At 39.5% G+C, this 15,054-nt stretch overlaps 1 protein-coding gene across 5 annotated transcripts in view; it reads left to right on the top strand.

Annotated features, from left to right (window-relative positions):
- The window catches only part of LTBP1 (latent transforming growth factor beta binding protein 1), a 207,327-nt gene that overhangs the window by 105,837 nt on the left and 86,436 nt on the right, over window positions 1–15,054 (top strand). For all 5 annotated transcript variants that reach the window (XM_067464429.1, XM_060754008.2, XM_067464424.1 and 2 more), the window contains exons 8-9: window positions 9,242–9,344; window positions 11,399–11,470. In XM_067464429.1, coding sequence (XP_067320530.1) covers window positions 9,242–9,344; window positions 11,399–11,470 — 175 coding nt within the window. The remainder of the gene's footprint in view (window positions 1–9,241; window positions 9,345–11,398; window positions 11,471–15,054) is intronic.

Below are 15,054 nucleotides of genomic sequence, written 5' to 3'. Positions count from 1 at the left end.
TCTGCTAGTGCTTTCTGATCCTCACAGCCAGCATGATTTGTCACTGCTGGGAAGCTGTTACTCATAGCCAAGAGGTCTGTTGGCTTCCCGTGGGGAACAGCGTTTGCTTGCCCTTTCCTCAACTGGCTTAGCTTTGTTGAAACAGACGGAGGGATGGGATTGGGACATATTCTGCTCTCTCTTTTGGAGAGCTGATCACTAGTGACAGCACCCAGCTTGATGACAAACTTATCTAAGTTGGAATTATGCCTGGAATTTGCTGAGGATGTCAGAAGGATAGGGAAACACTTTTCAAGTCTCCTTGAACACCAAGCATGAGGTTGGTCACAACCTGTGGCACAGTGGTAACTTTTGAATTGCAGGAATTCTTATGACACATGTCCAAGAAGAGTTTTAGAATGCAGGCATTCTTTGCATGTGTGCCCATCCATGCAAAGAATGGCAAGAGCATTACATGGCAAGTCAGAACTTAAGCTGTTAATCTTAAATCATACATTTTGAGCCATCTGTCCCTTTTATCATAGTGGGAAATTTACCAGCAATAGATATCCGCATATCTGATCAGTTATAAAGTGGGAACAGCCTTATCAACTTGAAGGCGGCATAGCAGGCATCTCTTTTTAAGCAGGAGACTGGCAGAACTAGTATAATCGCTATCACCTCATCACTCCTTTATCTCTCTCTCTCTCTAGCTTTTGTCTGGCCTATCCGCTGTTCCATCTGGCCCAGTGAGATAGGAGATCATTAGTGGACCTCATTTGTATCAATAATCTTCTTCTCCAGTCATATTGTTGGAGATAATATAAACAGATTGTACATAGTTAAATCTTGCCTTCTAGCTGTCATCCATTCTGATTGTATCAGCTAGTTGTTTACATCAGCCATCACAGTATCTGCAACAGGTTTATTCTAAGTGATACCAAAGGATGCTCCTTTATTTTATTTACACTTTGTTGACATACTGCCCATAATTAGTTCCTGGGGTCTCAATAAAACATATATGCACATTTTTATGTATCTAGATTTCTTCAAGTTTGCATTTCATACTATTTAGGTTTAAGATAGTGGGCCTCAGAGTTGGCAACCAAAATAAATTAGACTAGTACTTTTGTAATTTAGAAAATGTAGATGAAAGAGTAAGTAAAGGTGGGAGGAAGTTGCAGAAATGTGGTGACTAATATCTTGAAAATGGCCAGTTCTACATAATGAATATTTCATTTTTCTGTGTGATATAGCAAATGAAAAGGATTGATAGTTCGCAGGGCCATTCCATGAGAAGAGATAGACAGATTGGCCCTTATTGTACAGTTCTTGAATTTCAGTGGTGTGTAATACAACTAATGTGTGGTGCAGATTAGTTACATAGCTGCTCTCTTCAAGTTTGCCATTTAAACGGTTCTTGACTTTAACAAAGTGATCACTGTCTCTTTCAACTGTTGTCTCTCATAAGATCTATGGGTTCAGTATGCTTGCCAATATTTATCTCAGGGCAGTAAGCTTATATTGCCAAGTGACTCCATGTGTTGGATAATTCTTTGCTTGCGGTTTTTATATGGAAATGTGCAGCAGTCACAATTCCAAAAACCATAATTTTCAACATAGTGCAAGTGATACCACGCCTAAACCAGAATTGGGGTCAAATATATTAAACTTCACTGAAGTTTGAGTTTTTATTACTAAATGATACATTTTACTAAATGATACGTTTTACAGTCAGAAAAAGATGGCCGTGGCCTATGGATATGGACCCGTGGCAACAAAACACCACCACAAACTTGGAGAATTGACTTTCAGCATATGAGAATGATTAAATTAGTCTTAAGTCAATTTAGATGCTCTTTTTTTCCTAATTGGTCCACAAATAAAACAGTATAAAAACAGAAATACACAGAACTACATCATTGCATTTATTATTTTATTAATAAATGCAGTGCCTTGCCAAATTATTAAACACCTGTCCCTTGACTGGAGAATTCTTTACTTGTGGTCTTTGCTTGTGATTACACAAAATGTGTAACACAAAGGTTAACAAAACAAGCTTGCATATGCATTTCCTCCCTCTCATCTAAATAAGCTTTGGTGCTAGCTACTGCCGCTAGAAAAGTTACTTACATAGATGAATGAAGCACATCTGTGTACAGTTTTAGTGCATATACTGGTAGACTAAATACGACTTCATCTGGAAGGCACTAATTTGTTGGACAGCATGGATAGTTTCAGGAAAACCAACAAACTATTAAAAGAAGTTTGGGAGAGTTGGGTCTTTGAGAAATACCTCAAATGAACTTTCAAATATAAATAGCTGAAACAGGAGGTAGATGAAAATATAATGGAGTTTGGAGAGAGAAAATAAGAAGTATGGGGGTGAGGAAAACATTTCATGTAATTGGTGAAGTGTTTAACACTATATGAGCAACAATACACATACCATTGCATGTGGGTTTTTGCACTAATTTCAAATAGATAGAAACTGTGGAGGTGACACAGATATTTGACCTGAACGGGATCTGCCAACAGTTTGTTTATTTTAACCTCTTTTATTTTAACCTCTCTTATACCGAGGGTTGTATGTTGTATGACTATGTGTTAAATGTGTTATGTGTTAAATGTGTTATGTGTTAAATGTTTTGATACAGCCAATAGGCCCATCAATAAAACGTATCTATCTATCACAAATAGATAGCAGAATAAAACCTGAAGAGGATTAGCCACAATGCAATTCTCCTCTAAGACATACAATCAAACTTTCAGGGCTAAATAATTTGACATTTTTGAAGAGCTATAAAATTTAAGCAAAGAATTCATTATGCATATTATTCTGTTCCAGAGCAAGATTTATTTTTTCTCTTCCTTTCTCCAATTGCTTGACAATCCTTGCTCTTCACTTGCTACCCAGCAACGTTTCCAAAACCTTCTTTATCTCTCTCCTTTTCTTTCTTACTGAATGTACCAGAGGAGCAATGATCTCCTCTAATATTCTAATATTCTGTGTAAATTCCAATATTCTATGTAAAAAAAAAGTTCAGACTTAATGCAACTGTAAGAGGTGTCTGTTTCGCAGGACCAACTCTCTTACATGGTGTAGACTAGGACAAGAAGCCAGAAAATTCCAAGTCTGTGGATAGGTCACAGAAACATCAATGATTTAGCCTGAGAACATTGCGTGCTATTCATTTAAACAATAAAATAAACCTTCCAATTTCAGCAATTGAAAACTGTGAAAAGATTAATCAAATGTATTCTGGCTCATATCATGTTTCTTAGGAAATAAATTGAAAAACTATAGATGAGGCTTTATCAGGATTGGGTAAATTTTGGCTCTTTAGATGTTGCTGGACCATCACCTCGAATCAGTAAAACCAATGGAAAGGGATTGTAAGTGTTGCAAATGATAATGGAAGTTACACCGTTTTTTATTGTGGTTTTTTTTTCTCAACACAGATTTTACTTAATGAACATTTCACAAGGCATCTAATAACTACGGCTAGTTCTTAAACACAGTTCTGGAATGAGCTTCATGTATTCCAAATGGACTGGAACATATCCAGTCCTAATCTTTTTTTATACTAGTTTTAAACCACTTTATTGGATGTTTTACAATAGCAGATTCCCAGCTTAGTTTAGTGTTTACAACTTTTTTTGGTTATTTAATTTTTTTTACTTAAGGAATATTCGTCTTTACCATTCTAATGTAGTACAAGTCCTATGTAAAATCATACTATGTATTTTTGACATTGATATTGAAATCTGAATTAGCATATAAAACATTAAAGAAAGAATGAATATTCTTTCAGAATTGGAAGAAAAGTGCAGTCTTATTCAAATGTACCAGTATGCCTCTGGATGATACTTCAGTGCACTGTATTTTTGTGGAGGCCATAATGTTAGCATCACAGATAAAGTCTTCAAAATACCTTCTTGAGAAAGCAAATAATTGCTGAGTGCCTGGAGCACTATTATTAATGTAAAGATGTGCATTTAATAAAAATGAATAACCAGTGAAGGAACAGATTCTGGCCATGCATATCAACTCTGGGAAACAAGTGCCTTTAGCTTTGTAATTGTGCAAGCATTGTTTCAGACATCTTGGTGTGTCTGAAACTTCATGAGTTTTCCATTTGATTTTTCCAGTTCTTGAGCTGGAGTTTTAGCACCAGGAATTACTTGGCTGCCTCTATCTTCATACCAAACCCATTTCAAATTCCTTCCTCATATCTTTAGGCCATATTTCTCATCTATCAAATTCATACTGACTTTTCTTTTTACAAAATATCCTGACTATATGATTGATTTTAGTCTTTTACTGTTTCGCTGCTTGTTCATTGTGTGTGGATTTATATAAGGTTTCATCTCATTATCAAAACATTGCTGTTTTGTTCAGTTCCTACCCTTCTTCTCTCTCAAGCCTTTTCTCATTGCTTCCTTGCCATGCTCTCTTACACAACAACCTCATATACAGTCTGTTAGATAAAATTTTACTTGAATAGATCATATCAAAGCCTTACATTGCCCTTCTGTACCTTTAGTGATTTGAAGAGATATTTAGAATTTATTGAGTTTGTACTTTGTGAGTGCACCATAAGGAGGAACCAAGCTTAGCTTGATTGTAAACAACTCAGTTCTTGAGGACTGGCAGAAAAGTAAGTCTACTGCCTCACTTTTTAAAAAAACATGTACACAACAGATAGAAGTGGCTTGAGAATACAGTTATAATGCATTAAAAACCACAAACAAAGTTAAAACTTGGCATTAAGCTAAATGTCCTTTGATCAGAAGATGGCCACTTTGAGTGCCTCTGGTGTCACTGTAAGAAGGTTTTCCATTGTGCATGTGACGGGGCTCAGACTAGGTGGTAGTAGGTGGTCTGTGTTTTGCTTTCCTCCACACACGCATGTTGTGGACTCCACTTTGAGGCCCCATTTCTTAAGGTTAGTTCTGCATCTTGTGGTGCCAGAGCACAGCCTGTTCAGCGCCTTCCAAATCATCCAGTCCTCTATGTGCCCAGGGGGGAGTTTCTCATCTGGTATCAGACACGGATTGAGTTTCCAATAGATAGAAATGGCCCAGAATGAGAGTTCCTTTCTTATAAGAATACATTATACTGACATTTGAAAATTCCATCATATCCAAGATAGAAAGAAATTGAGCTGGGGGGAAAGAATGAAAAACTAAAGCTCAAGTCTCGGGAAACTTAAGCCTAGGGATCTCATCAGACAGGCAGGGGGAAAGCGGGAGAAAGTGGAGAAAACTACCTTCCTTTGTTCCCAACTGTCTTTTTCTTTCTTCTGGGATGGTCTCCCATCCCATGTGGTTTCCCATCATTTCCCCACTTCGTCTTCATTTTTGAAGGTTTGAAATGCAGCATACTTATCCATGCTTGATGCCTTTGATCTTTAACATCCATGTAGGAGTTAGCTCCTCAGCCACTTTGGGCTCCATTTCTGCATGTTGCCAAAACGGAGCCCTATGGAGTCCTGCCAGAAGTTGCACAGCATCATGTGATGGGCTCCATGGGACTCCATTTAGGCAAAGTGAGAAATGGGGAGAAGACACAGGTCACAGGTTTGAAATGAAGCATACTTATCCAAGCTTGATGCCTTTCGTCTTTAACAACCCCTGGTGGTGCTGTGGGTTAAACCCTTGCGCCAGCAGAACTGAAGACCTACAGGTCGCAGGTTCGAATCCGGCGAGGGTGCGGATGAGCTCCCTCTGTGAGCTCTGGCTCCCCATGCGAGGACATGAGAGAAGCTCCCACAAGGATGGTAAAACATCAAAAAACATCCTGGCATCCCCTGGGCAATGTCCTTGCAGACAGCCAATTCTCTCACACAAGAAGCAACTTGCAGTTTCTCAACTCACTCCTAACATAATAAAAAATCTTTAACATCCATGTAGGAGTTAACTAATAATAATGATGGTGATTCTTACCCATCTCTCCCCATGGTTCAAGGTGGGTTAAAACATAGTTAGAGCATATAATCATCTTAAACATTCTGTAAAATACACATATTAAACATATTTCTATAAAATACATATTAAAACACACAGAAAAAAGATTAAAACACAAGGCATACGTTTAAAAATCATGACCTGCACCTGTTGGTATTTGTCAGTGAAAATGGGAGTTAAGTTTAATTTTGTTCATAATTATTTATCAAAACTTATAAATTGCATATTCCAAATGGAAGAAACCCTTGAGGTTTAAAACAGTCACCACTGCATCTGCAAATTATGTTGAACCTTTTCACTTTGAAACTGATTTTTTAAGTTACAAACTTGAGGTCTGGGATGGATATAATTTCACCTGGTGGCATTCAGAATGTGTGCTTGGTATGGTCATATTTCGTACTTCAAAGCTCAAGAAAGGATGTTTTCTGAACATTTATGTTACAGATTGGTAGTTGTAAATTCAAAATCAGTTTTTTTGGTCTGTATCAGTGCTACAAGCAAGTTATCCAGAGAGAGAGGAAAGGGTGTGCCTGCTTTGCAGTTTCAGCAACAGAGTAATAAACAGAACATAAACTTGGCAGGGAGATCTGTAACCAGAAATATTTTAACCTAAGATGCAATATAGAGATCAACTAGGAAGAAGTTTTGATAGCAATATCTATTCCTTATACAAATGAGAGAGAAGAATGCTGTATATGAACAATAAATGGGCTGGAAATCTGTTGTCTAATTTTATATTTTAATATTGCTTCGTTAGACCCCTTCTACACTTCCCCATATCCCAGGATCTGATCCCAGATTATCTTTTTATCCCAGATTATATGGCAGTGCAGACTCATATAATCCAGTTTAAAGCAGATAATCTGGGATCAGATCCTGGGATGTAGGGCAGTGTAGATCCAGCCTTAGAAATCCTAAATGAAAAATGGTAATTCAGTGCAACCTAATCAGGGCCAACTCAGACACTATGCGGATTGTGACAAAAAGTTTTATCTGTGGGGAGATCTAACTGTAAAGGTATGTGATAATACAATAATGAGAGCCAATGCAGTTTAATGGTTTGAGTATTAGACCATGGACCTCATCACATTGAGATCCCTAACACAGACCACAGTGAGGAAATTTGCTGGCAAATAGGGCGAATCTGTGGGGCAGCGGGGAAAACTGTCAACCTTCACTCTGCATTGCCCACATTACCACCTTTCCTATCACACAGAGGAAAGTATCAGTGCCTGGCTTCCCCTTGCACTGGCCCCATTGTAGGCTGTGAGAACATGGGTAGCCCCCTGTGTTCTCAGGGCTCTGTCCTAGGATATTCCTGGATGGAGCCAGGATGGGGCCCCACCAGAAGTTGCCCTGTGTTGTGTGAAGCATTCTGATGGGCATTCTGAGGAAATTTGCTCTGTCCTGTAGTGTCCTAGGACAAAGCCAGAAGTCTGTGTGACGAGGTCATAAGACTATGGAGACCAAAGTTTGATTCACTGTTGCATCATGGAAACCCGTTGGGTGATCCTGGGTGAATTACATATTCGTAGCCCTAGAAAGCCTTGTGAATGGGTCATTATAATTCAGAATGGGTTAACAGCATACAGCAACAATATAATGACATCTATGTTATACCATGACACGTTGGTCTGTTTCTCAAATATGTAATAATGTTATAAATGTGCCCTTTCTTTGATCCATTTATAGCAGGGTTTTTTTTTTCCAGAGGAGGAGGATGATGATGATGTTTTATTTGTGCACTGCTTCTCACCCTGGGTTGAGACCCAAAGCATATTATTCATCCTAAAAGAACTAGACCAAATACTATTATATCTTTTTGTTGAGTATTTGTGACATTAGCAATGGCTGTTATATCGTCATTTGCTTATGGGCCTGTCTTCTTTCCAAACTATAATAGTTGACAATGTCTTCTTGTCTCCCATAGCCTTCTTTTTCAGCATTAACCTATAGTTTGTTCCATAGTCAATTGTTGTGTTTTTTGAACTTGTGTTGTTTTTTTTTTTGTACATCTGTATCACTGATCTCACTCTTTTTATATAAAGAAGGCCCGGTAATTCTTTTCTCTTTGCATCAATTTTAGCTGAATCTTGAGTGCCATTTCTGGTAGCTTGCTTTTCATACTGTTGAGCCAATAAACAGGGTCAATCTGCTAGATCCTACATCTGGCATGTCAATGCAAATGCAGTATTCAGGATATAATTCCTAAAGTCATTTAGAGCTGAACTTACAGTAGTTTGAAGTGGAGGATGTACACAACTCAGTCATAACAGGTTAATATGGTTAAAATTGCCAGGCATTTATTTATTTATGTTCCAAAATGGGATTCAAGATGGCATTTTTGCTAGGCCATAACATATAGTGGTAATCAGAAGAACTACTATGAAACTACTAATGAAACTACCATGAAATATTTTCTCTGCCTCTCATGTGCCTTTTTTACTTCCTGAATCCCATTGTAGGGTAGCATTTTATTACAATCCCACTAATTAATTTGTAGAAGCTTTTGGGTATTACAAAGATAAAGCATATCTTGAAAAATGAGACATTGAATCCATAGCTGAGAATTTACATCTGCACTATTGCATGGATATATTTTCTCAACATATTATTTTGCTGAATCAGACAGGATTATTCTCTACAGGGTGGCTTTCCTATGTTGCCTCAATACTTGATGAGCCCCTGGTGACACAATGAGTTATATCCTTGTAACAGCAGGACTGCTGACTGAAAAGTCTGCAGTTCGAATCCAGCGAGCAGGGTGAGCTCCCATCTGCCTTCTCCAGCTTCTCATGCGGGGACATGAGAGAAGCTCTTACAGGATCGTAAAACATCCAGGCATCCTCAGGGCAACATTCTTACAGATGGCCAATTCTCTTGCACCAGAAGGGACTTGCAATTTCTCAAGTTGCTCCTGATGCAAGAAAAAAAAACTTGATGAACTACTTTTCAATAACTTTATTGTGATGGCATGAGACAAAGGAACCAAATTTAGAAGCCAGAACGTTATGGCAAGGCAATTATTCTTGTAGTTCTAATATTAAAGTATTACTGTACTGTGACAAGATAAGATAAAACCACAGGGAAGAAATACTTCTGCTTCTTTGGTAAGGAATAATGTCTAAGATTAACACAGGGAAGGTGTTTTGAGTTACTTAGTGGACTGTGATGAGAGTAAAATGCCAATAATGACTACTTAGCACTAGAGAGTTATTAAGACAGCTTTGTGATAGAGCTGCTTTGTTTTAAAGCAGTGCTAACTTGAGATTTTTCAATTTGGTTTTTCTAGTGTGGTAAAGCACTTCCTGGCCTCTCAAAACAAGAAGATTGCTGTGGGACTGTGGGTACTTCATGGGGTTTTCACAAGTGCCAAAAGTGTCCAAAAAAACCAGGTACGTATTTTCCAGATCTCTTTTCCACCTCAATCTTCTATGTATCGTTTTTCCAAATGGATATATGTATCTGTATACCCCTTTTCAGAGAGAAAAATGAGGATATGAATAAAACTTTTGAGATTTAAAATGAAAACTTTCTGTAATGTATGCCACTTTTATTTTGCAAGTAGGCACTTTGCTTGTGGCTGTTCACAAATATTTGAAGTACATCCCTTTTTAATAAAACTACAATGAAACGATTTCTCTTCCTCTCATATTTGACTTCATTCTCTCTATTGTTAGTTCATGGGCGGGGGGAGCATTTGCATGCTTACCAATTTCTTGTGAAACTAAGAAAAATGTCTTCACTTCATAGATCCCCAGTAAGAATTAAGTGGGAACTGAGCAAGCTGTTAACACTTTTGACATTTAACTGGTATCTAGGCCTTGTGTTTGACTCATTCACAGGATGCTGATTCAGGGTCACTTTGTTCCCATGACATTCTGACGTCTTGACTAAAGTGGGATTACTCACTGGGCAGCAATCATGTTGGAGGAAAGTGGGTGTTCCTTGGCAACCTTTACGGCTTTCTGAGCTTCATGGCCTTGCCTTGGGACTGAAATATTTTTCAGATATTTAGTAATAATCATTAATTGTTTTAAGAATGATCCAAAAGTGGCATGAAATCTTTGGAACATTTTTAAAACAATTAATGGTTATTACTAAATTATTAGTAATGGTAAAGGTTTCCCCTAACATTAAGTCTAGTTGTGTCCGACTCTGGGAGTTGGTGCTCATCTCCATTTCTAAGCTGAAGAGCTCACGTTGTCCATAGATGCCTCCAAGGTCATGTGTCCAGCATGACCACATGGAGCAACGTTATCTTCCTGCAGTAGTGGTACCTATTGATCTACTCACACTTGCATGTTTTCGAACTGCTAGGTTGGCAGAAGCTGGGGCTAACAGCGGGAGCTCACCCCACTCCCCACATTTGAACCGCCAACCTTTTGGTCAGCAAGTTCTGCAACTCTGCGGTTTAATCTGCTGCGCCTTCAGGAGGCTCTTTACTCAATTATTACTATATTGATTATACATTATTGAAGACTTTGTGGTTGGTTTGACCATGAAAATGAAACACTTGTAGCAGAGTAGTCTAATAAAAGCTATGTTTCTGTATCAGTTACTCAGCTGTGTAATCATTTTAGGTGTGTAACTAAGTAGTACCTCCTGGCCTGACTCCCTAATCTCCGTTTACCAAGCTGTCCAGTATGTGAGGATTTAATAATGGGTATGTTCTTTACGTATTCCCCAAATTAGTGAATATCTATGGATTGTGCATATGAACCAATCATGAATGCCTAATTCTTGGTTGCATATTCACATTTGCCTAATGAATTCCTGCCAAAATATCCCCTCCTCTCCTAAAAATTAAATCCATCTGTTTGCATATTTGTGTCTTATACATAACCTGAGCATTAAAATCTAACAATTACCTAGAGCACTTCTGTGTAACTAGGAGACCCATATATGCATCTTAATGTGTATATTGCAGGTATGGGCAAACTTGGGCCCTCCAGGTGTTTTGGACTTCAACAATTTCTAACAGCCTCAGGCCCCTATTGTAATAAAGGATGAAATTACTGTATAAGCACAGTGGGATGAGGAAGCATAAAACTACAGAGTGTATATCACTTATCCAGAAATCCAAAATACTCTAAAACCCAAAACCGTTGACATGGGTGGCTGAGAGAATGACATTTTTGCTTTTTGATTATTCAGTATATACAAACTTTGTTTCATACAGAGAATTATTAAACACATTGTGTATAAAGGTACCTTCAAGCTCCATGTATAAAGCATATGTGAAACATAAATGAATTTTGTATTTAGATTTGTGTCCCATCTCCAAGATATTTCATTATGTGTATGCAAAAAAAATTCCAAAATATGAAATACTTCTGGCCCCAATTTCAGATAAGGGATACTCAACTTGTACATGGTATTTAACTAGTGCTTCAAATGGTGGTTTAGATTACTTAATTTATTGTTTCTTTTTCCTTATCAAACTCAGCTTACCCTGGATATAGCCCAGTAGTGGATTGTCCACAAGGTTACAAGAGAATTAATGCTACGTTTTGTCAAGGTAAGACATTTTCATCATATATCAATCAACTTTTTGATTAGCCCTTAGGCCATATCACAATACTAAATCAAACAACAAGGCTTGATAAGACTTAATTACACTCTATGTAGTAGGTTAAAATAAGACACTTATAGTAAGACATCTATATAAATAAAAATGTAATGTTCATTTGTGGGATTAACATAACTCAAACACCACTGGGTGAATTGACACCAAATTTGGACACAATACACCTATCAGGTCAACGAGTGACAATAACTCATAAAAACAAAAAACAAAAAAACACACAGCAGAAAGGACTTTGTTGTTGTTCATTCGTTCAGTCGTCTCCGACTCTTCGTGACCTCATGGACCAGCCCACGCCAGAGCTCCCTGTCGGCCGTTACCACCCCCAGCTCCCTCAAGGTCAGTCCAGTCACTTCAAGGATGCCATCCATCCATCTTGTCCTTGGTCGGCCCCTCTTCCTTTTGCCTTCCACTTTCCCCAGCATAATTGTCTTCTCTAGGCTTTCCTGTGTCCTCATGATGTGACCAAAGTACTTCAACTTTGTCTCTAGTATCTTTCCCTCCAGTGAGCAGTCGGGCTTTATTTCCTGGAGGATGGACTGGTTGGATCTTCTCGCAGTCCAAGGCACTTAAAACCCCCAAAAGGACTCTCAGAACTTTCCTCCAACACCACAGCTCAAAAGCATCGATCTTCCTTCGCTCAGCCTTCCCTAAGGTCCAGCTCTCACATCCGTAGGTTACTACAGGGAATACCATGGCTTTGACTAGGCGGATCTTTGTTGCCAGTCTGATGTCTCTACTCTTTACTATTTTATCGAGATTGGACATTGCTCTCCTCCCAAGAAGTATGCGTCTTCTGATTTCCTGGCTACAGTCTGCATCTGCAGTAATCTTTGCACCTAGAAATACAAAGTCTGTCACGGCCTCCATGCTTTCTCCCTCTATTTTCCAGTTGTCAATCATTCTTGTTGCCATAATCTTGGTTTTTTTGACGTTTAGCTGCAACCCGGCTTTTGCGCTTTCTTCTTTCACCTTGATTAGAAGGCTCCTCAGCTCCTCCTCACTTTCGGCCATCAGAGTGGTGTCATCTGCATATCTGAGGTTGTTAATGTTTCTTCCAGCAATTTTCACCCCAGCTTTGCATTCATCCAGCCCCACACATCGCATGATGTGTTCTGCATACAAGTTAAAAAGGTTGGGTGAGAGGATGCAGCCTTGCCGTACGCCTTTCCCAATCTTGAACCAGTCTGTTGTTCCGTGGTCAGTTCTTACTGTTGCTACTTGGTCCTTGTACAGATTCCTCAGGAGAGAGACAAGGTGGCTTGGGATGCCCATCCCACTAAGAACTTGCCACAATTTATTATGATCCACACAGTCAAAGGCTTTAGAATAGTCAATGAAGCAGAAGTAGATGTTTTTCTGAAACTCCCTGCCTTTCTCCATTATCCAGCGGATATTGGCAATCTGGTCTCTCGTTCCTCTGCCTTTTCTAAACCCAGCTTGAACATCTGGCAACTCTCGCTCCATGTATTGCTGGAGTCTTAAAGGACTTAAAACCCCCAAAACCCCAAAAGACATTACAGCACATGCATGAAAATGATTCCCTAGCCCTGACCCCCTCAATTTTTATTTGAGCCAAATGTGAACGTTGTGATTGCCACCTAGATTACCTTTGAATGGCCTTGCACCTTAAAGCCAGCAGGAAACCTTTGGTGGTAGGAGTTCCCTAGCCCAGATTGTTCAATGTCTGGAAATCTGTTTTCTTAGGGCCACAGAAACGCATGGCCGGGTACAGTTAGTACAGTAAATAAATATGATAAAACTGAATATATATTATCGCTCCTACAGTTTATCCCAATCAGACCCACATATGTGGTTCACAAATGTATTGTTTTGCTTAAATACCGAACTGTTTTATATGTTAATTTTGGGTCTTAGCCACACATAAAATATGTTATTCTGATGTGAGATTCCCAATACATTGCCTGTTTGATATATGGACCAAGGTGGAAGTATCTCACCTTATGATACAATCAAATAATATGTGTGCTATATTCTCAGTTTCAGGGGCTTTGCAGATACAAATCTGTTCATTACATCCATTCATTTATTATATTTTAAGTCATTTTTTGAAGTAAAATGTATACTGGGTTCATTGGACCAATAGGAATAAATATAATCCAGCAGCTTTGTTAACAAATAGTGGTACTGGTTGTGATTAAGCTGAGCATATTGGCCTCTTTGTGAACAAACTTTCCCAAGACTTTCATAGATCGTTGTGAGCAAAAACAGCCATTTGAATTCATAAACATTTATAAACACTTATCCATTGGCAGTAGCAATACCCAAAATGGCTTATAGCTTATACAGTGTTCCTTCACTTATTGTGGGTGTTACGTTCCAGGACCACCCGCGAAAAGTGAAAATCTGTGAAGTAGGGATACTATATATAGTAGAGCCCTGGTTACCCAACTTCCGCTTATCCGACACTCCATATTATCTGCTTCTGCTGTCTCTGCCACCCTCCCTGCCCTCCCTTACTCACTCCCTCACCCTTTCCTCCATCGCTCGCTCATTCACCGGGCAAGGGAAGGTGGCAGCGGTAGCAGAAGCAGGAGCCTGGAAGAGGCAGCCAGGCTACTGCTTCTGTAGCTGCTGCTGCCTTTGCCACCCTTCTCGCATGCTTGCTCACCCATCCACTCTCGCTCACTACTCCTTGTTCTACCGCCGAGACCCAACCCAGTAAATGAGCGAGCAAGGGTGGCAAGGGCAGCAGCAGCGGCAGGAGCAGGAGCCTGGCCACCTCTTCAAGGTTCCTGCTTCTGCTGCTGCTTCTACCTTTGTGGCCCTCCCTCACTCACTCATTACTCACCAGGCCAGGTCCCGGTGGCAGAACCAGAATTCGGCCCAGTGAGTAGCGAGCGAAGGAGGGCTGCAAAGGCGGAAGCAGCGGCAGAAGCAGGAGCCTGGAAGAAGCAGCCAAGCTCCTGCTTCTGCCACTGCTTCTTCCTTTGCGGCCCTCCCTCGCTCACCCACCCTCCCTTGCTCACTCGCTACTCACCGCGCTGTGTCCCGGTAGCAGAATCAGGGCTCGGCCCGATGAGTAGCAAGGAAGGAAAATCGTGAAACAGCGAGCCTGCAAAAAGCGAACTATGAAGTAGTGAGGGAACACTGTATATATAAAACTATATTAAGTTAAACCACAAGTTAAAACCTGCAGAAGGAAGGGAAGAAGACAGCTGTGAAATTCCATCAAGATTAACGAAGACCATCCTGACAGTTTTCTTTAATGGTGAAACCCTAGGAAGTGAACTATGAGGATTTCCTTGGTAAGGTAGTTCTAGTCTTAGCGCTAGTGCACAGAAGATTCCCTCATAATTGCCTACAAACTGGACTTCTGACAGTGGTGAAAAAATGTGTTAACGTGGTCTGAGGCTGCAACCCTGTGCATTGTCACCAGAGTGTAAGCCCCACTTATTCTAATAGGACTTATGTGGAAGATTGTGGAGAAAGACAATTGCTTCCAGGCAAAAACTTTTATTTTCAGACTAATATCAACCTTTCAATTCAATCTCCTG

Source organism: Anolis sagrei, chromosome 1, assembly GCF_037176765.1.
Source record: "Anolis sagrei isolate rAnoSag1 chromosome 1, rAnoSag1.mat, whole genome shotgun sequence".
NCBI classification, from domain to species: Eukaryota; Metazoa; Chordata; class Lepidosauria; order Squamata; family Dactyloidae; genus Anolis; species Anolis sagrei.
Note: the sequence above shows the minus strand (reverse complement) of the source record. Positions and strands in the feature narration are given on the sequence as shown.